Consider the following 26,567-nt stretch of genomic DNA (forward strand, 5'->3'; position numbering starts at 1 on the left):
TACCCTGCATCAGGTCAGTTCCAAGTCCCTCTCACTATGTGCTTGGAAGAGCAGAGATGTGAAGGCCTGAGTGGCTCTGGAAATGTTCTTTTCAACAGTGTTTCTTGCGGGGATCTCAGGCAAGTCTGCTACTGGCAAAAGCTCACCTATGGGGGCTTTTCCTTTCCTTGGCTGGCAGTCTAGTGTCAAGGTCGAGGGCATGGGTTTTGGTGTTGGACAAGCCTAGTTCCAATTCCTGGCTCTGCCTCCTCTCTCTGCTTGATCTTGGGCAAGACCCTCAGCCTCTCCAAGTCTCATGGCCTTGTCTGTGAAAAGGGGATAATAACACCTCTCCTCCTAGGGTTGTGGAGAAATGAAATTAAATCCTATTGTAAAGACTTTTGCCTGGCTCGTGTTAATGCTCTATAGTCATGCTTTTCTTAGCCTTAATTTTCCAGCTGAGAATCGGATTATTTGATAATGTAGCAGCAGCAGAGGAGCAGGGGTCAAGAGTACCCATGTCCATCATTGCCAACCTAACACTGTGCACCCTCCCGCCCAGGCCCCGCATGACCCTCTGGCCAGGGACTGGATGACAAAGAACCTTCACTCTTATTCTTCCGTCCTCCCTCTCGACAGGTGCAAACAGGATAACAAGCCACTGCTTTTCCTTTATTAATAGGTCAGAGAGCTTTGCCTGGTGCCCCAGGATCCAGCCCCCCACACCCTCCAGTGTGCACCCAGGCCATCCTTTCCTGCTTGTGACACTCCTTGGCATCCGTTCTGCAGGAGGATGAACCCTCTGTGCTCTTACATGTGTTTTGCCAGCAAACACTTATCTCAGCGGCCAACTGTCTTCCTCCTCCAAAAAATCCACAGGCAGAGCCAGCCCCTAACAAGGGGTTGCTTTGGTCAGCCCGCTGTTTGTCCTGGGGCTCCTGACTCCTCTGTGGGGCAGCACTGGTCACCTTAAGTTCTCAGGCCGCCTCTGGTCAGTGAGTTCAAAGATTAGAGAAACCACCTCCTGTCCCAGAATCCTCAGGGCCTGGGCTTCCTAACATCTCCCGGGGCCCCTGGTTCCTGGATCCACAGGCCCCTGCTGCTGCTGCCGCTGCTGGTCCTGCCCTCGGCCCCCTGCTTTCCAGCTCGGACCCCAGGGCCTTCGGAGCCCGAGGCCCCGCTGGTGGCTAGGTCTAGACTCAGGGTCCTTCCGCAGACTGAGAGCCGCCGCAGCACCTCGGAGGCGGCCTCCACCGGCACGGCGGGGCGCTGCTCCAGCAGCATCTCCAGCAGTGAGCTCATCTCCGACAGGAAGGTGCTGGCCAGCCGCGTGCCCGTCGGGCTCAGCTCGGGCCCCGGCGCCTTGCCGAACGTCTGGAAGGTCCTGGGCTCCTCCGAGGTCGCAGCGTCCGGGGAGAACACGTTGTCACGGTAGTTGGTGGCGAGGGGCAAAGAGAGTCTTGCCATCCAGGCCGGGTCGGGGACGCTCAGCCGGTCCAGGGCCAGGCCTGCAGGGGGCGGAAGGGACGCGGTGAGGGCGGAGCCCATGGCGGGTGGGGGTGGGGTCGTGGGCAGGGCGGGGCGCCGGACAAAGGAGGAAAGGGAAATGGAGGGGACCGATGGGACGGCCGGAGGTGGGCGGGAAGGAAGAGGCCCTGACAGGGAAGCGCGCCGGGCAGGAAGGCAGCGACTGAGGTCCGCGCGTGAGCTAAGTGAGGACGCGGCAGGGGGAGGAGGAAGGCCTAGAATGAGAAATGGCCCGGTTCTAAAGCATCTCCCGGTCCGTAGGGGTGTTTCAGGTTTAGGTGACCTTCATCCATCCCTGTACAGCCAGGATTTTCACTCCCTCAGGACACCACTAGCTGAGGATAGGTGGGGGGGGAATCCCCGTTTTTAGCCAATGCTGGAGTTCCTGGCTTGGTGCTGCCTTCGGTTCCTATTCATAATAATAGTGACCACTCATTAAGTACTTCTGTGCTGAGCAATTTACATAATTATCTCATTTAACCTCCACACAAACCTTTGAAGTCAAGAGTATTTTATGGATGAGGAAACTGAGGTTCCAAGAAGTTGTCACACAGCTACTAGGCAACCAAGCCCAGATTTGACCCCCAGGTCTGATGACTTGGAAGCCCCCTGTCACTGCACCACCCCACCCACTCTCTGAAGAGCTGGCCCTTCCTCCCCCTGGATGCTAGGTGGTTCTGGTTTCCCAGGCCTACTAAGGTCTGTACTGTTGCCTCCCGGCCCCATGCTCTCAACTCCTTAACCTTCCCCTCTCAAGCTGCAGGAAACCGTGTGAAGGGGCTGGCTGCCTAAGAGCTGTCCCAGGAAAGGGCCGGGGCAGTGAAAAAGTGTCCCCCAGGCCCCAAATCCCACCATCACACTTCTCCTTTTCCCATCTCTTCAACAGAAAATCCTGTCTCAGAAAACTAGTCCCAGGCCCAATGATAGAGGCCAAGCCAGAGGGAAGAAAGTATAGGCCTTGTGGTTAAGAATGTGTGTCCTTAAAAAAAAAAAAGATACAACATCTGCTTTAACATGTATTTAATATTTGCTTAAGGTAACCTGCTTTAAAATCTGTGTGTAGAATGAAAGACTGGAAGGGGACGCATCATAGTGTTAACTGAAATTACCCCTGTGCAGAAATGATTTATTCTCTTTTTGTTTATCTAGATTTGTCTATATTAACCAAATATTACTTTTGTGATTTTGAAAAGTTATTCCAAAATACAGTAAATGCTGTTTCTATTGATAAATGAGTCTCGGTCTTGCCTTCACAGGGTGGGGCTGGGCAGGCTGTGAGGCAGGGTCAGGCCCCTTCCTGACTGGTCCAGCCCATCCCTGGGGCTTAGTGAACGTTTATTGAATGATTGAATGGACATAAATATTAACCCTGGACATTTGGGAAATGTAAACCTAAGTTCCCTGAGACTCTGGGGTAATAAGGTTAGAACTCTTTTGCTGTTACAGAATCAGCCTTTTCCTTGCACAAGGGTCAGAGAGCTTTGGAAGGAATGAAGCTTGGAATGAGAAAATCAGTGGAGTGTAGGAGAATGGCTGAAATGTGATGATGAATTCACTCCGCGGCAGGCGGGCACTGGGCAGACCTGGGTTTGATTTCCTAACTTTGCAGCTTATGAGCAGTGTGACCTTGAAAAACTTGCTCAACCTCTCTGAGCCTCCTTTTTCGCTGATAAAGTGGTGAAATAGTAGCACTTATCTTGTCAGGTGGCTGTAAGCATTCAATGAGCTCATGCAACGGTCAAATATGGTCATCATCACATCCTCAGGTGGGGCTGTTAGCTGATGCAGCCAAGACCCCAGTGTCAGGCACATTCACCAGTAGCCCCATCACAGTCCAGACCTGTGAGCAGTGCAGGCACTTCTACCCCTGCTGCGCTCTTTGTCACACCACTTGTTACCATCCCCCTGTGTTCTTTGCCCTCTGTGCTATGGGGAAGCAGGACCACATGGGAACAGAGCCCACAGGTTCCAGCGCAGAGCTGGTGCACAGAGATATAATGCAAGGCAGTGAGGTCATCTGAAATTTTCTAGTAGCCACATTTAAAAAGTAGAAAAGAAAAGAAAAGGTGAAATTAATTTGTAGAAGTATTTTTATATTTAATATCATCATTTTATCACATAATCAATATTAAAATTATTAATGAGATGTTTTACATTCTTTTTTCATACTAAGGCTTCAAAATCTGGAGCGTGTTTTATACTTCTATCACATCTCAATTCGTGCTAGCCATTTTCACATGTGGCCAGTGGCTACTCTATTGGACCTCACAGCTCTGCATTCTAGACAATGCTGTCCTATAAAACTCTGTAGATTTGTGCTGTCCCAAGCAATATCCATTAGCCACACGTAGCTACTGAGCTCCGGAAATGTGGCTGATATGACTGAGGAACTGAATTTTTCATTTTACTTGATTTTAATAAGATTTCATTTTACTTAATTTTAATTTAGAGCCACACTGCCTGGGTTAATAACCATTGGCTGCACAACCTTGGGAAAATTATTAAACACCCTGGCCCCTCAGTTTTTTTCCTTTATGAAATGGGGATAACGAATAGTCCCTATCTCAGAAGATTTTCTCATGAGGCAATTAGAACAGGGACTAGCACACAGAAAGCACTCAATAAAAGTTAGCTATATATTTTTTTAACCAAGGCTGTCATGCCTTCAGTGCACAGAATATGTCCAGATGAGGAGCAGATTATTAACTACAGAAACAGAAAATCACAGCGTAGGTTGGACTTACTGTGTGTTACCTGGAGGAGGCTGACTGGTGCAGGGGTGGAGGGAGCTGGCAGATTCTTGAATTCTCAGGGTAAAAGGGTATTTAAAGACTTCAAAGAAATGCAGATGAGTGGTTTAGGAGGTAAAGAGAGGTCCCCTGATGGTAGGTGGGCTCAGGATGGCTTCCCTTCAATCATTGAAGGTGACTCAGGGCAGGCTGTATTACTTCTCTGAGCCTGAGTTTGCTGATCTCTAAATTGGAGCTCATAATATCTACCTGAAAATACTGTTTGGAAGCTTAACTGAGATGATGTGTATAAGATGCTTCCTTGGTACCTGGCACACACCAAGAACTCAGTAACTGTTCACTATTCTTATGATGATTTTTTTAAAATGAATAATCAAAGTAGAATCTGATCTTTAAACAAATGAAGATCTGAAGCTCCAGGGGAAGTAAAAAAATGTTGCTGATAGTCTTCTCCAGAAATAGAATGGCTGTTTTCCTGCAGTGGATTGGAGCAGAACTCTGAAGCCTGGGCACAGGAGGGTACCGTGGGGGCAGAAGCGGGGTCATGGTGACCCTGGGGAGTCCCTACCTGTGTAAGGGTCCAGCAGGTTCGACAGCTCTTCTTCTAGCAGCTGCTTCACAGAGAGGTCCTCCTCAGGGTCCAAGGGCCCTTCCTCCTGATCCAGTTCTGCCTGGCCACCAGCCCTGGCACCTGGGCCATCTGTGTCTGGGATTGCACTCCTGCAAAGGAAGCCGACCCAGTCCACGAGTGAGGAAATTCACACATAGATTCATTCATTCCTGCTCATGAATAGTCTTCTATTCATGCCAGCATTCATTCATCCACAGAGGGAAGTGGGTCCACAGCCCAGCCTTCAGAGTCAGACCAACCTGGGTTACTTGATCCCAGCCCTCCTGCTTACTCTGAGTCTGCTTCTTCATCTGTAAAATGGGAGTAATAAATAACACCCACCTCATGGGGCATTATGGGGGTAAAATGAGGTGTTGCATGTAAAGAGCTTAGCACAGTGTTGTAAGCAGTCAGCAAACAGAAGTGACTATGAATGCCCTGGTATTACTCACCATTGTCCCTCCATTGCTTCTCATTACCTGGCATGGAATAGGAGTTTAGTAAACTTTGGGTGATCTAATGCAGTCATCCTTCCACCCCTCCATCCCTCTATCTGAGTATGAGCTCCAGTGAGGGCAGGGATATTTGTCTGTCTTATCCCCTGCTCTCTCACCAGTGCTCAGAATAGGACTTGGCACAGAGTAGGTGCTTAATAAATACTTTGTGGACTGAGTGACTGAATGTTCCTTCCTCCCTATTTGAGGCTAAATCCCAGACCGGAAGAGCAGGTCAATAGAGGATGCAGCTGAGGTGAGGCATCCAAAAGCTACTCAGAATCTACTATGGTGTCTCTTGCTGTCTCCCTGACCCCTCCCTCCCAAAGACCCTCCCTATCACCTGGGGGAGGCCAGTTCCTGGGACTACCTCAGCATGGTGGGGACAGGCCTGGCCCCTCATCCCAGCATCTGGAAAGGCTCCCTTTAAGGCCTGGGGGTCCTTGCTGCTTTTTTTCTGTGGCCATTTCTGCTCCTATGCAGGGGTAGCAAGTTTGCAAGTAATGGCAACAACTAATGTTTATTGAGCAATTACTCTGAGTCAGACATAAACTTTGCAAGGTATATTTACCTTCTCATCAAACCTTTCACTTCTGTAAGGGGTTCTCTTGTTGTCCTCATTTTACAAATGAGAAAACCAAGATTTGTAAAGATTAGGTAGCTTGCCCAAGGTCCCCACAAATTAAGTAAGAATTCAAATCCAGGCTGATATGACTCTGGAATGTGTGTGCTCACCCCTATTCTACACTATTGCTAGCTATGTTTGCAAAAAAAACGACAACAAAAAGACTGTAAGTTGTCACAGCAAGAGCACTGAACCAGAAGTCAGTGTCCTGAGAGCTGGTCCCAGCTTTGCCACTCACTGGCTGTTTGACCTTGAGCAAAGTCACTTTAAGGGGAAAGGATTTAGCATTGTTTGTGTACCTCCTATGTGCCAGGCACTGGGCCATGGGCTTAGAACGCATTGATCATTAAATCCTTACCCCATCACTACAAGGAAGTGTGGTGACCTCTGTTTCATGGATGAGAAACTGCGGCCCTGAGGCTCGATCTGACTTGCTCAAGTTTACGTAGCTGGGTTGGATCAAACTACTTAGAGCCTCAGTTTCTCCATCTGTAGCAAGAGGGAGTTAAATTAGATGTACTCTTGAGGTCTCTTTAATTCTAGGACCGCCCAAAGGAACACACCCACACACCCACATCCTTAGCCAGGAGCCTTCATATTATGTTTAAGGGTCAAGAGAAAGAGCTAAACGTTACAGATTTAAAGTTCATAGCCCAGCACCTCTGCAATCAGGGAACAGATAATCAGAGCCTCAGGGATGAAGTCACTTCCTTAGTGACTCGGGTCCTGTAAATACTATTAATACAGTTGCTCCAGGACCAGGATGCCTGGGTTGGGGGATGGATGCTGTTTGCTGCAGTCTCCCAGGGGAGCAGCGTCTGGGATGTGCTCACCCTTCCTCAAGGCACAGAGGCTGCAAGGGTGAGGGCAGGCTGGTGGGGGGCTTGAGAAGCCAGTGGGGGCTACGTGCAGCTTACCTGCTGCCGCCGGGCTTGGCCAAGTACTTATTTCCCCGGTGGTTTGGTTTGGGCTGGAATTGGCCCTGATGCAGCAAGGACAGCAGCTGGGAGATTTGCTACAAGACAGGAAAAATCTGTTGACTCCACACAATTCCGACCCAGCACACTTCCTCACCGGATGTTTCCCTCAATGCCGGCGCTTTCTTTTTATAGTCTTTCCTCCAGCTTCAGATGTTTGTGGATCGGATGGGGGATGGTGAACGGTGATGGTGAGGGAGGCAGGGATATATGCAGACAGGTTCCCTGCCTGGCCATGTGTCAACTACAAATTCCCGGGACCTGGGAGTCTGAGAGAGAGAATGAGGACCCTCTGGGCCTGTCCCCCAACTCTCATTCCCCCAGGAGACCTGCTCCCGGTGGAAGCTGTGGGACGGGGGTGAAAAGGGCATGTCCTGACTATAAATGTATTATAACCTCGATAAGGATTATTGTAAAGTGTTATTTCCCCCGCTTCAGTGATGTTCAAAGACTAAGCCATTGTTGGCGGGCCAGATGTAAGACTATGTTGTACAGAAGGCAGAAGGGTGTCTTTGAATCATTCGTTTATTCATCCTTTCATTCGCTCGACAAGTATTTAATGAGAGCTTGTTTGTGCCAGGCCGAGTGCTTGCTGGGGGGCTAAGAATGAGAACAAGGCCCAGTCTCTGCCCTCAGGGAGTTCCCAGTCTGCCAGGGAGGACAGTCAGGGGAGACGGGACACAGCAGCTGCTACGGGGGGTTGCACCAGGGATGAGAAAGGGTGGAGGTCAAGTGGAGCAGAGGAAGGCCCCTCACCCAGCTTGCAGCAAGGAGGGAGTTACGGGGTGGGGCTGTGGATACAGGGGGAAGTAATTCACTTATTTCAACAAATGTTTTCTGAGTTCATACTACATGCCAGGCGCCTCTGCTGAGACCTGGAGGTTCCACAGGGGCTTGGCAAGTGGAGAGAGAGTGAGGGCCAGGGTGAGGGAGGAAGGGAGTTTCGGTCAGAAGGCGCTCAAGCTGAAAGGCCAGAGGAAACGGTGGCGTTTCAGAAAGGCTGGTGAATGGGGCAGGGGTGGGTGAGATGTCAGGGCCAGGCCCCACAGGCCCTTGTGAGGGAGAAGCAACAGACCAAGTCAAGGTCGTTTCTAGCTTGTTGTGTGATGTTAGGCAGGTTTTTAGACAAACTCAGACCTCAGTTTCCTCATCTCTAAGGTGGATCTAAAAATACCACCCAGACTTCTTTACAGGGTTGTCAGGATTAATTAGGTGGTTTGAAAGTTTGAAATGCTCTGCAGAGTCGAGGGGTTTGGGTTGTTCCTGCTAGAAATGCTGCCTCTGCCTCCCTCCTGGGCCCAGCCCCTCTCTTCCCTGAGCGGGCCCCTCTGCCCTCTGGGCAGCTCAAGACAGAAAGTGCCAACCTCAGAGGAGAGTTGGAAGGGGAGGTGGCCAGGACTGGGGTTTCACTGTGATGTGGGAGGGTCAGGGTTCCATTGCCTGCCTCAGGGAAGTTCCCACCTCCTGGCTCAGGCCCAGAAACCCTCCTACAAGCACCTGCCATCCTTTTTTCGGGTGACAGGTGATACTTCAGGGAAACTCCCTGAGTGCCAAACCCTAAGTTGTATGCTGTCATTCCACAGTTAAGAGTCCAGACTCTGGAGTCAGACTTGGGTTCAAGTCCTAAATCTGCCCCTGTTCCACTTCCCATCTGTGTGGCCTTGAGGAATTACTTAAGCATTCTGAGCCTCAGTTTCCTCAGCAATAAAAAAAAAAAAGGGAATAATAATGAGACCCAGGTCATGTGTTGGTTGTGGCTATGAGGATTAAATGAGTGAAAGTCTATAAATTACTTAGTAATAGATCTTATGATAAGCACTTAATAACTGTCCAGTGGTATATAATCTCATGTCATTCTTCAGTAACCCAAGGAAAGAGATACCATTATACCCACTTTACAGATGTGGCACCTGAGGCTCACAGGGTCTACACAGCGATTAGAGGCAGGGTTGGACTTTGAAACGGGATCTGACTCCACTGTGGCACTGTGCTACTGGAAAGACAAGCATTAGGCAAGCTGCCTCTTACCCTCAACTTGGTCCCAACTTGGTACCCTTCTCTCTTTCACCCCAATGGGGTCACCCACAGGGCTTGCTATCTGCTGTCTCTGTTTGCCAACCACCAGCACAGTGTTTGGCACAAAGAGCTCATTCAATAAGCATTTGATGAATGCATGGGTGAATGAATGAATGAATGAACAAATGAATGAATGACTGGCTCTGGGCGACTTCTGGGGCTGCACAGAGCCCAGGGCAGGACTCCTGAGAGAGCAGCTGGGCCCTCTCGAGGTGGCTTCCTGGGGAAGGGGTGGGGGAAGGAAGCTGTGTCCTTGCTCCGCAGGAAACGTGAGCTGATAGCCTGGCTCATGACAGAAGTGTGCCTTGGGCGGGCAGCCTGGCACAGGGAAAATGATCTGGGGTTCAGAGGAGTTGATACAGGTGTGAGATCAGGCACCATCCCGGAAAAAGCTTTCCCAGGTGTGTCCAGTAAATCCTAGGTCATTGGACACAGCCATTCATCATCCCATTTAATTCTCAACCCCCTGGGAGGTAGATACAGCTAAATTTGGCATCACAATCCCCATTTTATAGATGAAGAAAATAAGGCTCAGATGTTAATGTTGCCCAGCTCCTAAAGTGGCTGTGCTGAAACTGGAACCTAGATCTGCCTAACTCCCAAGTTCCAAGGTTGTTTCCACTGTCCTATCCCATAGGCCTAGCTGGCAAGCTCTGGGGTCTCAGGCAGGTCAAATGCGCCCCTGAGCCTGGGGGCAGCGATGCGTATGCCGGCTTGCTTCACCCGGAGGTTGCCCAGATGAGATGAGGGCAGGTGAAATGGAGAAGAGCTTTGCAGAAATCATCATAATCATTTTCTGAGTGCTGACTACACGCCAGACGCTATTCTAGAGGCTTTAAGTACATTCACTTTATTATCTTCAAGCAAACTTGGGAGATGGGTGCTGTTAACTTGGGCAACTTCAACAGAAGAGCTGAGTGACTTCCCTGTGGTTCACAGCTTGGAAGAGGTGGAGCCAGAATTTGAACCTGGGCAGCCTTGCTCCAAAGCTTGTACTCTTAATCACTACCTTTGCTATGTGTCTACTTGCACAAGGCACTCTAAGTAAGTGCTCATATAGGAATTAACTGACCAAATCCTTAGGACAATTCTGCAAGGCAGATGCTCTTACTGTCATCCCTATTTTATAGATAAGGAAACTAAGGCTCAGAGACAGTAAGTCATTTGTCCGGGATCACACAGCTAAATTCTGTTGACCCCAGAGCTGTGCCCTGAACCACTGCACCCAATGCGTCCTAAAGTGCGTGGTGAGCCTGAGGAATGAATGTGAAGAATGTGAGGGTAATGGGGTCTGATGCTGTTGCGGGCGGGTGAGGGGGTGGTGACAAGAGAGGGAGCTGCCCACACCGAGGTACCTGAACAGGAGGCGAATCCACAGTGAGCTCCTCTACGGGGTTCCGCTCCGCAAAGGCAGCCACAGACAGCCGGACCAGGCTCCGCAGGATCTGACGGGGGCCTGACTCTTTCTCAGGGGCTACTTTGCCATGGAGATTCCGCTGCCGCCTCAGGGTTGCAGAGGAGGCTGGGGGGCTCAGCGGGGCCTCCTTACTGCCCTGGTCCCCAGGCACCCTCCCTGTGGGGCTGCCCGCAACCTTCAGGGGCCTTGAGCGGGGCTGGCCCGTCGCAGGTTGGGGCTCGGGAAGGTTCAGGTTCTCCCGGGAGGCATTCCTCTGCCTGGGATGGTTGAAAAGGAGGTTGACAGTGTCCTGCAGCACCTCTCGGCTCTCGGCCAGCGTTCCCTGGTTACCTTGGTTACGCAGAGTCCTGTACAGGGTGGGTGTGAGATGAAAGGGGGCCTGCAGGCAGGGGTCCCAGCCTGCTTCCATCATCGCTTCCTTGCCCACGTGCTTGGGGGGCTGCCCAGCTTCGCCAGGCTCATCCACCTGGCCCCTGAGCACAGGCACGAGGTGGATGTCCGCCTTCTGGATGTGTTTCTGGGGCCTCTTGGGCTGGTGACGGTAGGTGGACTCGGCCTCCCGACAGTTGTAGGCCCTGTTGTCCTTCTTCTCCGTCCGGCAAATGGACATAATCAGAGCCAAGATCAACCCGGAGATGGCCAGCAGTACGACCAGGCAAATCACTGTGAGCACCGATGTGCTCAGAGCCCCAGGCTCACGGGCTGAGTCCCTCAAGTGGTCCACACTGGTGACGAAGAAGACCCTCAACAGGGCTCGGGTCTGTAAGGAGGGGCTGCCTCGGTCTTCCACCACGATCTCCAGCTCCCACTCACTCCCAGTGAGGCTACTGGCATTGGTGATGTTGATGAACAGCTGCCCCAGGTGGGGGCTGAGGACGAAGAGACCGGCTTCGTTCCCACTCTGAATGCTGTAGAGGAGCTCTCCATTTGCCCCCGAGTCTGCATCTCTTGCTACAATGGTCACCAAAAGGAATGGCCGGGAGCTGGGGGTGGCCTGTGGTGGCATGTCAGTGCCTGCTGGACCCACGCCATTGGGAGTTTCAATGGGCACCAGCAGGTGACCTGTGGAGGCATTTACAAGCACCGAGAGGCTGGCTTTCCCATCGCTGAGTATGGGGTGAATCACCTCTGGGGCATTATCATTGGCATCCAGGAGGCTGACCCACACAGAGACACTGGATGCAAGCTGGGGCTGGCCCCTGTCCTCTGCGATCACCAGGAACTCAAAGCCGGCCATCTGTTCATAGTCCAGTGACCTCTGAGCGATGACCTCGCCTGTGTCTGAGTCAATAGCTACCAAGTGAGAAACTGGGGAGTCCTGGATGTGGTATGAGATTTTCCCATTAACGCCCAGATCTGCATCATGGGCCTTGATGGTAATGAGGTGAAGAGAGGGTAGGTTGTTTTCCCGAGTGGAGACCTGGTACCTGCTTTTCTCAAACACAGGTGCGTTGTCGTTGGCATCACTGATCTGAATGCTGAGCTGTTTCTTGACTGATAAGGGCTGGGGTCCTTGGTCTTGGGCCAAAAGAGTGAGGGTATATTGCGGCCACTGCTCTCTGTCCAGCGTGGCATTGGTTAGCAGCATGTATGTGTTGCCATTGGTCCTTTTCAGCCTAAAGTGACCCAGCTCTTGGCTCAGCCAACAGTGGACCAGACCATTGTTTCCTGAGTCTAGGTCTTTTGCCATGATGAGAGCAATGAAACTGTCCTTGGGAAGAGCTTCGGACACCAGTGATGGTTGGGAGGCCCATGTGACGTGGATGCTTGGGGTGTTGTCATTGACATCCAGAACCTTAATGAGAATTTTGCAGTGGGCTGGGATGGGATTGGGACCCAGGTCCCTTGCCTGGACGTCCACCTCGTAGGCAGGATTTTTCTCATAGTCTAGGGGTTGACGCAGAATCACCTGGCCTGTCTTGGCATCAATACTGAAGGTGTCCAGCACCTCTGGAGGCACATGCTTACTGAGGAAGTATTCCACCTCCCCGTTGGGGCCTTGATCAGGGTCTGTGGCAGTCAAGTTTATGAGGAGAGTACCAGGGGAAGCGTCTTCTTGGATTTCTAGTGCCAGCGAGCTCTCAGCAAACACAGGGCTATTGTCATTGGAATCCAGGACATTGACCTTGACCAAGCTGGTGCCTGACTTGGGGGGGTTCCCACTGTCATAGGCAGTTAACACCAGATCAAAAAATGAGTGGATTTCCCGGTCCAGCTCCTTCACCACCACGAGTTCTGCGTGTTTGGTCTCATCGGGCCCCACAATGACATCCAGGGCAAAATGCTCACTGGGAGACAGGGTGTAGGAGTGCAGGGTGTTGGGGCCAGTGTCTGGGTCCAGAGCTCTGTCCAGGGGGATCCGGGTGCGCAGGGAGGCGCTCTCAGAGATTTCCAGCTCCTGCTCACCTTTGGGAAACCGTGGCTGGTGGTCATTGATGTCCAGCACCTGGATCTCCACGTGGATGAGAGCCAAATCCCCTGTGGCAAGCACGTCAAAGGAAACCAGGCAGGGATCCTGCTGCCGGCAAAGCTGCTCCCGGTCCAGCCGCCTCCCTGTGCTGAGCAGGCCGTCCTTGGAGTCTACCTGGATGGGGAGCGCCTGAGGCAACTGCAAGACCTGGAAGGCAGCCCCTGCTCGCCCAGACCTCTCCTCCCGGCCCAGTTCCTGAGACAGCTTCCCTATCACTGTGCCGGACGGTACTTCCTCTGACACTTGATATTTCACAGTGAGAGTGGTGACCTCCTGACAATCCCCTGAAAGGAACAAGTAGCCACCTGGCCCCAAAAGTCCCAGCAGAAGTGGCAGAAGTCGCATCATGCTTACCGCCAGAGTGGGCTAGATCCAAAAACCGCTAGACTTCTTCAAAGGCTGGGCAAGTCCTCCAGTGTTTCCTGGGGCGCTTGATTAGCCCTGTTCTCCTGCCCCCAGACCTGCTGGCACAGCCTTGTCCCATAATTAGTTGATGGAGCCAGCAGAATTCCCAGGCAAGGCCATCTTCATCAGAAGAGATTTGAGGGGTCCAAGGACCAATGAAGTAAAATTGTCCAGGGGCACTGTTGGTCCCCGTTAGCAAATGATGGACAAGAGCTGGTCCAGGAGGGACTTGACCCAGTAGAGCAGGATGTGGGGATCTGACTTCCAAACAGTTGCTAGGCTGGGGAAACAGAGAAGCAGCTTTTTCCTATGGAAACCCCACCTACAGGAAAAGGGAGGGCTATGAGTTTCTATGCCAATTAGAGAAAGAGAGTTTCCGTGAAGCTGAGTGGCCCGCCGCTGAGGAGGATGCGGCTGGGGACAGGCCGGATGGGAAGGTGCTGTCCATGCGGCAAGGCGGCCACTGAGGGGAGGGGAGCCCCTGCTGTGGCCAAGTGAGCAGAGAGCCTGAGCCCCTCCTGGGCAAGTCACACCCTGGCCTCTCTTCCCTTCCTTGTCTCTCTTTGTTTCCGTCATCTCCCGTTATTCTTCTCCCATCCCCCTTTTTCCCACACTTGTCTACCTCTCAGTCTTGATTCTGCCCTCATCACCTGTTTTTGTCTCATGGGAAGCAGAGCTGATTAAGAGAGTGGCCATCAGAGCCAAACTGCCTGGGTTCAAATCCTGACTCTGCAACTTCCCAGCTGGGTCATGTGGGACAAGTCACTCAACCTCTCTGGGCCTCATCTTAAGAGTGCAGATGGGAATAACAACAGTAGCCCTCTCAGCAGGAAATCGTGGGGATGAAATGAAACGTGCATGGAGAGCACGGAGTCATAGGCAATGACGTTGTTATTAGTGGTGGGTGGCGTGATCTGCCAGCTTGGCCTACCTTGTGGCTGCCTCTGGCTCTTGAACTGGCCCTGGGTCGGTCCCTGCCCACATGGACCCGTAAAGGTGCCCGTGTCCTTGGCTCCTGAAGCACAATGACCTCTCTGACCCGACGGTGTGGCCTCCCTCCCCCTTCCCTTCCGGCTCCCCAGCCTCCGGGCCCATTGTTCTCCACATCTGGTCCAGCCTGAGGCCCTGTGCGGGGGAATCCCCCAGCCTCCTGCTCCTTGGTCTTGGAGGTTTTTATACCTTTCCCTCTCCCACACCTTCCTCTCCCTTTCCCTCCCTTCCTCCAATTCTTCTCTTCCCACTGCTGTTCATGTCCAAGAGTCCCGTCACAGAGGTGAGGCCCAGGAGGGGGCCGAGTGGGCAGTTGGCTTGGGTAGCCTTGAGGTGGCTTGCTGCTTCTCATTTCCTCCTGCATCCACTGCCCCCACCATTGTCCAGTCTTGCACTTTACCTTGAGGTTGAGTCCAGAGGTTTGTAAAGATTTTGAAGTGATGGGAGTTAAGGGCCAGCTTCCCCTCGATGGGTGTTGGCAGCTCAGTCCTTGGGGCTGGAGGTGCCTGTTGGGATACAAGTGACTCCAATCAGGCCCATTGGCCAAGGGGCTTGTGGCCATTAGGATGGGGCGACTAAGGACCTCTCTGGCCTAAGCCTCACCTTGCACCCCCCTTCCCCTCTGTATTCTCTTTTCCACACCCTATCCTTTCATATTCTACTCCTGGAGGTTTCCCAATAGCAAGGGGCCTGAATCCAATGGGGTGTTTCCTACAGTCTGGCTCTGAAGACAGACAGAACGCTCACTAGCTCGGAGACATGGCACAAGTCACGTAACCTCTTTGGGCCTCAGTTTCCTTCTCTGTAGAGTGTGGCTGTCACCCATCTCCCGAGTTTGTGGTAAGGATTTGATGAGATAATACAAGTGAGGGCTTGGTGCAATGCCTGGTACAGAGAAAGCACTCATTACATGGGACTAGTTTACCTTGTACTATTTGCCAGGCTTTATACCTCGAATGCAAATGGTAAAAATGGTCTTGCATTTGTCCCTTCACTTTTTTTCCTCTGCCTTCTTGGCCAGGAAGGCTCATTTCCCAGGGCTTCCTCAGCTCAGGCGAGGGCCCAGTGCTACCTGCCCTGCAAGGGGAACCAGCGTGGGCCCCAGGCCCTCTGGTGACAGTCAGCCTGCATGGCGGCCTCACTGTCTGGCCCTCACTCATCCTACTATGTGCAAGGCAGTGAGCAAGACAAAGTGACCCCCAAGGGGCTTGCAGTCTCAAGTCAGGGTGGGGAAAATGAAAGAAGTGGGTCCAGTGGATGGCTCTAGATTCAGGCTTAGGGATCAGGGGAGGCTCCTCCTGGAGGACCCTCCGACACACCCTGAAGGACAGGGAGGAGTGAGCCAGAGGGGGGCAGGTGCGAACAGGTGGAGGGAGCAGAATGGAAGAGGCTGGAGGTGGGCGAGCTGGCTCCTTGAAGCCCCACACGAGGGCCTGTGCGAGTGGGGAGGAGGAAGGTGGGCTGGGGATGTCAGCAGGGGCCGCCAGATGATGGAGGGCCTGGGACCCCATGCTAAGGACTTGGACCTTGTCCTGAAGGCCATGGAGAGCTTTGGAAGGGGTCTGAGCAGACTGATGAGAACAGCAGCTACCTGCCAAGCCTTGTCCTGAGTGTTTTACCTGCATCGTCCCATGTCACCCTCACAACCAGGCCATCGGGGTAAAGAAGCTGAGCATGGAGGGTTGGGTAACTTGCCCAAGATCACGCACATTTGCCCTCCACAAAGCCCCTTCAACTGTACTCTGGGACATGGATTGAAAGGGAACAGAGAAGAGGGAAGGAAGAAGGCCAGCTGGGAGTAATGCAGGGGAGCTTTAGTGCTGGAAGCTCTGGTGCTGAGAACGTTTCCAGAATGCCATCTGGTGGCCAAAGGCAGGAAAACCACAGAGGCAGGGAGGTGGGTGGCTGGAGTTCACAAATGTCCACAGCTCCAGACCCGTGTTCCTGTGCTGCGTACAACACAATGGAAGGAGCTATACCCAGGTGACAATCATTTCACTTAGTGGGAAACCTAATGTGACCCAATGCCCACGGGAGGAATTATGGAATTCATGATTTTACATGTGTTAACATTTATATTTAGGAAAGGGCATTGATGTGTGTGTGTGTGTGTGTGTGTGTGTGTGCGTGTGTGTGTGTGTGTGGTGTGTGTATGTGTGTGTGTTGCCTTGACTGGGATTCGTGGACGTAAAAAATGGACTCACAGGTCAAGAAAAACTTTGAATTCGGATTTCGTAGGTGGTTTTATTATTGTTCTCTGTTTTACTCACGTTGGGGGCAGGAAGCTAAGACAACCCTTTAAGAATCCAAAGTCGGCAAACCAGACCTTTTAAAGGCTATTACCTCTGGGAACGAGGTCCCCTTTTAGTAATATTTCCTCCTCCTTTCTGGCTACAGGGTCAGTTGATCTCTAGCCGCCACATATCAGGGGGTGAAATTGGAGTTTATCTGGAGGGCCTTTATCATCCTGAGTTTTGAAAATAGGTTTGAAGGAGCAGAAGTCCTCTTAAATAGGTCTGAAATAGCTGAGGACAGCCTCCCTAAGTCTGAAATATTTTTGAAAAGAGGGCAGGCTTGGGCTTGGTGCTTGGAGGCCTTGTTCACCACCAGCCTTGGGGTTGTTCACACTTGGGTCCATTGTTTGGGAGGGGTTGGGGAGTGAAGTGAGAGGGGTGGGGGTCAGAGGATCCCTGGTCTCTTGAGGAACCTTGAGGGGTCAGACCAGCAGGGTGGGACTCTGACCCTTGGGGGACTTGAAGACCAGTTGGAGGAAGGCTAAGGTCATGCCCCACCTATGAATGTTCTGCGGGGTTGGCTGCTCACCCCCAGGGCTCCCTGTGAATCTGCCCAGTCGCTGGCCATAGTCATCACCACCCACCAAGGCAGTGTTGACGAAGCTGGGAAGCTTCATCCTCAGGATCATTCTGGTTGGGGAGGTGACTGGACCACCTAAGGTCTGCCTCTTTTTTTCAGCAAGACCTTGTTGAAATTGAAGGCAGTCTAGCCAGGGCCATTGACTGGGAGACTCAAGTAGCTGTTCTGGGTCACCTGGTTCTGGCCTGCACTTTGTGATCTCTATCGGGACAGACCACAGATGTCCATTCCCACGCAATGGCACCTCTTTCTGGGCAAAGAGCAGAGAGAAGAATGCACTTTGCAGGGAGAAATTTGCCAAGAAATAAGACTTTTCAAGAAATGAAAAGGCTTTGTGTCTTGATTAAGAGTGGTATCTCTCAAAAGCGTCCACATATCACGATCACTTGAAAAGCTTTTCAAAATACCAGGAACAGGGCAAGAAAATTCATCCTTTTCTCTTTCCCAGCCTGCCAAAGAGAATTTTGTAATTGCCAGCTCTATTACCCCCTCTCTGAAAATGCTTCATCTTTCAGATCATCTGGGACTGGATTGAGACAGTTGATTGGACTTTTTTTGCTGGCAAGAGAGGCCTAATTGAGCTACATAATAAAAGGAAAAATAGATGAGGGGGTGGGGGATTGCTGAAGCTTGAGGATATTGTGGAGGGAGGTACCCTACAGAACAGCAGAGGCTGTGAAGAAAGTAGATTGAAGATAAGGACTTTCCAACAGATAGTTGTAAACTATGGATCACCTTCGTGGTTTTCAAGATAAATGCAAGAAAAGATTTATAATTTATTTTGTGCTTTAGTAACCACAACACGGCCCCCCAGACGGACCACATAAATTCTGAGTTGATAAGGGTTACACTTATGTCTCTCTCCCCAGTCCTCAGAGGGGGAGAGGGCTACTTCCAGCACGTAGATTTCCGTTCTGATATGCTGTAGGTCATTCTGCCATGCACCCGTTCTCCACCCCAACCTCACTGAGAACCACTGACATAGAACTTCTTAGAAGCACCAACAACCTTGTAAGGGCCGAACTCTACAGCCATCAGGCCTTTCTCACTGAGCGTCCTCCTGGTCCCCACCTCTCCCCTGTGCTTGTGTCAACGCTCAGCAGAAGCTCTGTGCACAGCTGGTTCTTCTTCCGTATTTCTGCAGGCTCTTCTGTCTGCTTCTCCGATTCCTCCTTCGGTTTGCCTTCCTTCTGACTCCCAGGTGTGGGCATGTCCACCAGCTAACTCTCTCCAGCCCTCTCTTCTACATAGGGTTATTAGCCCAGAAATCGTTTGCCAGATTTAACAAATAAAAATATACTGTGCCCCGTTAAATTTGAATTTCAGATAAACAATGAAAAATTTTTAGTATAAGTATTTTTATCTGGCAATCCTATCCAGAAGTAATGTATGATCTTACCACAAGTTCTTTTCTGTTTTCATTTTTCCTCTTCTTCTTTTTATTTTTAGAATTTTGGTTTACACAGTGAATTTAAAAATCTATCAGTAAACACAGAAATCAAACATATTGACTGGGAGCATCATCTGTGCATGAATATTCAGAGGCTGACTCTGTTGATTGGCCTTGTTATGTACTCAGCGTTTCTCGGTGACTCTAGGATGGAACTGTTCTCACACTGAAAGAACCACCCCAGAGAAAGCCTGGATCACACTCATTCATTAATTTATTCGGTCATCCAGTCACTCATTTATTTGGTGGAATTCAGCATGTTCTTCTCCATTTACAAGGTCAGTTTTTTTTGGCAAGGGAAGTGGTAAATAGCTAAAGCTGACCCACATTTTCCCTTCCCATTGGTTTGGTTTTCTTTCTTCACATAGAATCTAATCAGCCTAATTCTCACCTTGCTTCAGAAAGATTCTTGCAGGAAGGAAAATGAGTCCTGCCATCATTACATAAATTCTCATGGGGCTGCCCTTTATAAGTTTATGACAGCCAGGAGTTGAGCCTGGAGCTCCGAGAGAAACAGCCATGCACTGATTTATGATGGCAGCTGCTGCTAAATCTCACCCCTCTTTCCTTCTTACAGTGCCATGTCACCTTGGGGTTACAAAACTCTTTCCACTGTTATTCAGGGGAATATTAATAAAGTCCCGGGTTGCAAGTATAAACATGCTCATTCCGTGCCTATTAGTGTAAATCAAATTTTACCTTTTGCATCAGAAGCACAGAAAACATTTTTATACTGTTAGCCACTGCAAGCCTTTCTAGGAGTCTGTTTTTATATAACCCTGGGATGACCTGAGGTATTGTTTGAGCTACGCTGACCAGGGAAGCTGGCCACACAGGTAGTCTGGCTATTTCTCCTTACAGACCTGAGCACTTTGCTTGAGCAAAGTGTAAACTTGATCTAAGCATAGCATTAGGGTTAATAATGTGGGCTCAGGACTCCAATTGCCTGGGCTCAAAGCCTGGCTTTGTAATTTCCTATCTGTGTGACAGTGGCAAGCCACTTAACTTCTCTGTGATCAGTCTCTTTAGCCTTAAAATAGGGATGACGATGATGGTAATATGTTACAGGGTTACTGTCAGGTTTAGGTTAGTCAATACAGAACATTTAGAGTGGGGCATGGGACTTGAGTAGCGCTCTAGTTGTTAATTATTTATAATTGCTTTTAGTGTGGTAGCTCTCAATTTTTTTTTGAGGGTGAAGCCGCCATTTTAAAGAAACACCAATTTTTCAGATTCCCAGGTGATAATGGTAAATTTTTTGAGATCTACAGAGTGAGCAAATACATAATGACAGGAGACCAGCAGTGATACTTCTGTACTGGGGTGGGGCTCACCACTGTCCAGTCCTGTCCCAGAGTTGGGGCAGGGCTTCCACACTGCTGCCCCTCTATACGTCAAGGCTTGTTTCAGGGGTGCTTGTGAGTGGTGGCCATTGAAAAGGAGGCTGTCCCCTCTGGGCAGGTGGGATGAGCTCAGCAAAGTCTCTGGACACCATTTGGATGCCAGTGATGGACGGGAACCAGTGCAGGTCCTGATGGAAGCCCTGCTGGTCCCTACAAGACCAGACATATTTTGTGACTTACTCCTGCATCTCTACCCAATGGCCTGGGTCTTGACCTCTGGCCTAGGTCACACACCCCATCCTCTCCTAGCCCTAGACTCCATCATCATCTAGTGTCCCTGGGGACGGGGGATGGAGTTGGGTCTCTTTCTCTCTCTCTTTGTATCTTCATTCTTACCTATCATGAAGTCATAAACTGTAATCCTGACTTTCCTAGGGCCTTCCCTCTTAATTCTTAAAGCCAGAATGATTTTATTCTGTATTTCTGTTTCAACAAACCCTAATTCTTTCACAGGCTCTAAGAGAGGGTCAAACTGATGCAGAATTGGTCCTAATACTATATGTCACCACTGAATGACACCGGTAAAATCACTTCACCCTTTAGCACCTCAAGTTCCTGATTTGTGAAATGGGGAGATAAAATTACCTTGGTCATGGGGTCCTGGGTGTTTAAATGGGACAATGCGTGTAAAATGCTTAGCACAGTGAAGGGCTGGGCACGTGGGTATAGCTCAATTTAAAACCAAACGACATAAAGCCAGTCACATAAAATCAAAGATACAAAAATGTTATTTTTATGGAGTCTAAAAAGAAAATTAAGTAGAAAACTCTCTTTATCCAATCCTGACCTCCAAACTGGACTCTGAATGCTTAGTCCACTTTAAACATTCATCCAATTTATTAACACTGCTTTGAAATTCTCCCTTCTATTCCCTCCATCCTGTGACCTCTGGCATGAAGTCATGATGTGGTGTCACAATTCACCTCCTACTCCGACTTTGTGAGAATTTCCCGACCTGGTTCTTCGGCTCCCTCACTTTTTGCATCTGGGAGGTCTCTGTCTGTGTTCGTGGTCTCACCTCCAAGCACTCTGAGGTAGGGTTGCCATGCATTTCTCTCTTGATTTTATTTCCTTTGGCTAAACATGAACAATGGTATTAGTGAATGGCTTCAGAGAGTCTTCTTCCTTCCTTTACGTTTTTAAGGAGTATATTTCTGGTTTGGGTGTCCATTACAGGGGTAGTTAGGTTTCTGTTCTGTAACGGTCAAGATTTACAGTACAGAAAATTAGGGCTGATTATTTGCATTTCAAAAATTTCCCTTCTGTGGCAGTCAGGTAAGCCCCTCCAGTGCCCGATTTTTTTTCCCACTTGGCTTTTCTTCTCTCCTGGGTGCAGGACCAGCATCGTAATTTGTGAAGCCCAGCACAAAATGAAAATGCAGACCCTCTGTTTTCCAGAGTGGCTACACCATTTTACATTCCCAAAAGCAATATATGAGGGTTCCAATTTCTGCACATTCCCACCAACACTTGTTATTATCTGTCTTCTTTTTTAAAATTGTTATTGAGGTGTAATTTACATAAAATGTTATGTTAGTTTCAGGTATATAACAATGATTCAATATGTGTATGTATTGAGAAATGATTTCCACAATAAGTCTAGTTAACATCCGTCACCATACATACAGATTTTTTTTCTTGTGAGGAAAACTTTTAAGATTTATTCTCTCAGCAACTTTCAAATACCGTGTACAATACAGTATTATGTACTATAGTCACCACGGTGTACATAACATCCCAATGACCTATTTATTTTATAATTGGAAGCTGTATCTTCACCCAATTTGCCCACCCCCTACCTCTGGCAACCACCAAATGGTTCTCTGTATCTATGAGCTTGTTTTTTTTTTTTTTTTAATTTTTCTTTTTATTATAGCAGTCCTAGTGAGTATGAAGTAGCTTCTCATTGGGGTTTTGATTTCCCTGATGACTAATGATATTGAGCATTTTTCACATGCTTGCTGACCACTTGTATATCTTCTTTCAAGAAATGTCTATTCAGATCCTTTGCCCATTTTTAAATTGAGTTACTCGTCTTTCTATTGTTGAGTTGTAGGAGTTCTTTATATGTTCTGGTTATTAAACCTTTATCAGATATATGATTTTCAGATATGTTCTCCTATTCTGTGGGTTGTCTTTTCACTTTCTTGATAATGTCCTTTGAAGCACATACGTTTTTAATTTTGATGAACCCAATTTATCTACTTTTTCTTTCGTTTCTTGTGCTTTTTTTCATATCTAAGAACCTATTGCATAATCCAAGTTCATGATTTACTCCAACATTTTCTTTTAAGAGTTTTTTAGTTTTACCTTTTACATTTAGGTCTTTGATCCATTTTGAATTAATTTTTGCTTATGGCTTGAGGTAGGGGACATGTAATTTTAACTCCCACTCAGCCTGTTAATAATCGTGTACCCTTTGGTAAATTCTTGAACCTCTCTAAGTTTCAGTTTTCTCACTCGTAAAGTGGGAATAACAGATGGTACCGAAATCATAAGGTTATAGTGACGATAAAGAGAAAATTTACATAAAGCACGTAGCACAGGGCCTGAAGCATCCTATGCTTAATAAACGTGGTAGTTATTACTGTTATGAACAATGAGTGAATGCCTTCATAGTGGAGGTGCCAGAAAGATGGGCAGCATTTCTGAGACCGGGATCCGAGGAGGGGGAAGAGGCTTGCTTAGTCTATCTGGGGGAGCAGGTCTGGGATTGTTACAGGAATGTCTGCCCCCGGTAGATCGCTGCCTCATGATCACCTGTAGGGATTGGTAAAAATTCTAATTCCCGGACACTGTCACAGAAGTACTGAAAGGACCCCCCTGGGTAGGGGGCCCCAGAATCTGCATTTGTGTCAACTTCTCCAGAGGCATACTTAAGTGTGCAGGCTGCGGTACGGGTGACGGTGGTCGCTCCTGCAGCGCCGCCTTTGACCTGCGGGGGGCGGCCGAGGGGCCGGGGCGGTCAAGGCGGCTGCGCAGAGCCCTTCTCACGCTGGGGCCTCTCAGGCAGATCCGCGCCGCTCAGCTGACAGCTCCGAAGACTGAAGAGGCGGTACGCTGGTTGAGCCGGGCGTCTCCAGGCGGAGCCGGCGAGTGGAGGTGAGGGGACCCGGAGTTAGGGTGGAGGGCGGGACTGTCGGGCCCGGCACGGCGGGGCAGCCGGAAGGTACGGTGGGGACTGCGCTCCGGGCGCGCGAGGCAGAGAAGGGCTGCCGGGCCGGGACTGCTCAGCGGGCTTCAGCTCCCCAGACCCGGGACGGGGCGCCCACAGCCCGGCCCGGCTGAGACCCCCGGGGCGCTTAGAGGAGGAAGGGGAAGGTCCAGGCCCTGCTCCTTTGGGACGCCCCGGGCCGGCCCACACCCGTGCAGCGCCCGCCGTGTCCAAGCGCCGGGGCAGGTAGCAGGGCTCGGGCCTGCCCCCAAGTTGTAGGTGAGTCTCACAAACAAGGACTCCACACCCCGCGGTGAGCGGTGGAGACACCGGCAGCGGCGTGCTGACCCCGGAGCCAGGGCAGACCCCAGGGCTGGAGCCCGCACGATGTGGCCTGGGAGTATGAGTAGGATTTTCCCAGGCCCAAGGGAAACCCGGCGGAGGAGGGGCCTTCCCTCACTGGTGTAGAGGTTTCCGGTTTGCCAAAAGTAATATTAAATTTGAATTCTCTCTTGTGTCCTGGCACCGGGGTTTATTCGCGTTCCCGTGTTACAGCTGAAGAAACAGGGTGGTCTGAATCCAGGTTTAGTTATGTATTAGCTGTGTGACTTTGGGCCAGCAAGGACTTAAAATGTCATTTTTCTCTGTATAATGGAGGTAGGGCCAGGACTTGCTCCATGGGGCTGTGGGAATGTAACGAGCTAATGCATTTAAAGGACTTAGCACAATGCCTGACACACGGTAAGAGCTCCCTAAGTGACTGTTCTTACTGTTATTGTGACGACCGACCCAACCTGCTCCTAGTGGGATGTGGCAACGCTGTCACTGAACCTTGATTCTAGTCCCCCATTAGAGCACACTGCATCTCACCCCAATTCAGTTCTCACTTTTTCCAGTGTCTAATGTAAGGCACTGCTAGATGCTGAGAACAATATACACAGATGCAAAAGACTTGATCCTCACCCTTAAGGAGCTAATGCGGTCTGGTAGGAGAGGAAGTGCAAATTAAGAGGAAGAACTGTAACGCAAGGTGGATTGTGACAATGTCATAGGAAAGTTACAGTAGAAAAGTTTGCTGGATTTTTAAAGAAAGACATGATATCTAATTGGAAATTTTTACGTGGATTAGGGGCTTTGGACATGGGTCTTGAAAGCTGAATGGATAGAATCAGAAGAAAATCTAGGTCAGCGATCTGAATTAAGGGACTGGGACCCAGTGGCAGCTTCAGAAGCTGGGGTCTGGTGGGGTAGGTCATGAGGAGCTGCCGATGGGAAACAGCTTGGAGTAGAGCTTAATCCTGGTTGCTCATTAGAATCACGTGGAGAGCTTGGATAGCTACTGATGCCTGATTGAATTGCTCTGGGGTATAGCCTGGGTATTGGGATTTTAAAAGTAGCTTCTCAGGTGATTCTACCATGCAGACAAGGTAGAGAACACTAATCTAAAACCAGAAACTATAAATTCATCTCACCCCATTTATAATGTTTGAACAGGAAGAAACAAAAAGCTTAATTACATTATCACCATGTACTACACCTGGTAAAATTGTTTACAATTAAGTAATGTGAAAAGACAGTATAGTACATAGTAATACTACTCAGTAAATGTAAATTAATCCTGAATTTCATTCTTAGCTTATTTGGGAGTCACACATCTGAGAATCTGGTTTTAAAATTATGGTTTTATATCATATTTTTTGCATATTATATTAGGATGTTCATAGGATTCTCTAAAACCTATCTATGGACCACTCTCCCCTTCTCCTTCATTCCCAGTTAAGAAGCCTGGTAAAGCCTTTAGAATAGGAGTTAAAAGTGTGTATGTGTGTGTGTGTGTGTGCGTGTGCGCTTTTATTGTTTTGTTTTTAAATATCCTGCTGTCTTGCTTAAATTAACCTAATGTTGAGTGTCCCTGGCAGGATTAATTCATTAGCAGGCAAGAGGACAAACTGGAGGGGGACAGGAAGTGAAGGAATAGAGGAAGCAGAAGAGGAAAGGAAAGACAAAATCAAGAAAACCGCAGGAAGTCGTTTGTTATGGGAGCATGCTGTACTGTCCTCTCGTATGACCTCGGTGTTTCTCCTCAGCTCCTCCTGGGGCTGAAGGCAGTCAGATAAGAAGGGCACTCTTATTACTGGGGACATGCAAATGTCCGTTCAACCACGTGCCTCAGTTAGGCTGACCTAGGAGAGTAATATGCAGCTGTAGATTAGGATTGACTGTGTGTTAGGATGTGTTTGATTTAAGTGATGGTAACGGAAATTCAGAATTTAAATTTGAAGAGGGTCCTAACACCATCTTTTGTATTTTTTTTCTGCAGTTGGCAGGATTTCTGTAGTATACCTAGTATGAGTTCCACATCTTGGCCTCTTATCCAGCTTCAGCAGTCTCATCTCCATCATCTGGAGAATAAATGAGATTTGCATGAGTTCCAAACTGAGCTGAAATACGGACTGCAGTGCTAATATCCTTTTCTTCTGGTTGTTATTAACAGGTACTAACTGACCTCGAATAGAATATGTCACTGTGTCTTAGGGACACAGTTTAAGCAGAACCGTTATCATCTGCTGGAAAAACGTACTTTTTGAAAATGGAATCATTTTAAATGAACTTGTCTAAGTTTTGTAGTGTCACCTTGTATAATGTGAAAAACCATGTCCTAACTTTTCAATTCTGTGCATTTCAATTTAGAAAAATATTTCAGCCAAGAGGGAGCATATTTGCAAATGCAGTTATAGTCCAATATTTTAATTGATAGAATGGTAATTTTTGGTGGTTGTTTTATTAAAGTAATTTTCATAGAGTCTCACTACATATTTTTTGCACATTTAAATTATCTGATGGTGTGGTGTATCTTTCAGTTGCTGCGATTAAAAAAGCATTGTCTGGGCCCTGGCTTCTCCCCACTGTAACGTCTGTTACACACAAACTGTTGCGGGTTCCCAACAGGCTTGAAGAAAATGAAAGAAAAAAAAAAGCATTGTACAGTTTAATTGTAGCATATTTTCACTGTTGGTGTTACCTTAAAAAATGATAAATGTTAAAATTGATTTGACAAAATTCATCATTGTTTCAAAAATTTAATGTTATTTTGCTACTTCCTCAGTTATCTGTCTTACATAGTACCTGTCCCTGTAGCATTCTCTAGAGTAGGGTGGTCTCAACTGGGAGCAATTTTCTTCCGCCTCCCCCATGCAAGGGGGGGATATTTGGCTGTGTCTGGCGATATTTTGTGACTGTCACAGCTCTTGAGGAAAAGAGATGCTATTGGTATCTAGTAGGTTGAAGCCAGGGATGCTGATACACATCCTCTAATGCACAGGATAACCTCCCACAACAATTGTTTGTTCCAAAATGTCAGTAGCG

The 26,567-nt window shown here is 49.1% G+C and overlaps 2 protein-coding genes across 5 annotated transcripts in view; one reads left to right on the forward strand and one right to left on the reverse strand.

Moving 5' to 3' along the window:
• Positions 1 to 609: 609 nt before the first annotated feature.
• PCDH12 (protocadherin 12) lies at positions 610 to 13,465 on the reverse strand. The gene is made up of 4 exons (XM_068536077.1): positions 10,394 to 13,465; positions 6,903 to 7,000; positions 4,825 to 4,976; positions 610 to 1,487 (listed from the first exon to the last, which is right to left on the reverse strand). Exons 1-4 carry the CDS (start codon positions 13,271 to 13,273, stop codon positions 1,018 to 1,020), a joined length of 3,600 nt encoding a protein of 1,199 aa, XP_068392178.1. The 5' UTR covers positions 13,274 to 13,465; the 3' UTR covers positions 610 to 1,017.
• The window catches only part of RNF14 (ring finger protein 14), a 41,033-nt gene continuing 15,731 nt past the window's right edge, over positions 1,266 to 26,567 (forward strand). Inside the window, exons 1-2 of one of the 4 annotated variants that reach the window (XM_068536080.1) lie at positions 1,266 to 1,410; positions 25,522 to 25,695. The gene's annotated coding sequence lies outside the window, so the exon portion shown is untranslated. Of the gene's footprint in view, positions 1,411 to 21,061; positions 21,082 to 23,024; positions 23,150 to 25,521; positions 25,696 to 26,567 lie in introns of those variants that run through there. The other 3 variants (XM_068536078.1, XM_068536079.1, XM_068536081.1) reach the window with 3 other exon arrangements.

This window comes from Eschrichtius robustus, chromosome 2 (assembly GCF_028021215.1).
Source record: "Eschrichtius robustus isolate mEscRob2 chromosome 2, mEscRob2.pri, whole genome shotgun sequence".
Lineage (NCBI taxonomy): Eukaryota > Metazoa > Chordata > Mammalia > Artiodactyla > Eschrichtiidae > Eschrichtius > Eschrichtius robustus.

Bases quoted from the DNA above. Each gene is read 5' to 3' on its own strand.
- PCDH12 (XM_068536077.1), bottom strand. From the start codon at position 13,273: ATGATGCGACTTCTGCCACTTCTGCTGGGACTTTTGGGGCCAGGTGGC. The intron at 7,001-10,393 runs GTACCTCGGTGT...CCTGTCTTGTAG, and splicing joins TGGATTCGCCTCCTGTTCAG to CAAATCTCCCAGCTGCTGTC. The intron at 4,977-6,902 runs GTAAGCTGCACG...CTTCCTTTGCAG, and splicing joins GCCAAGCCCGGCGGCAGCAG to GAGTGCAATCCCAGACACAG.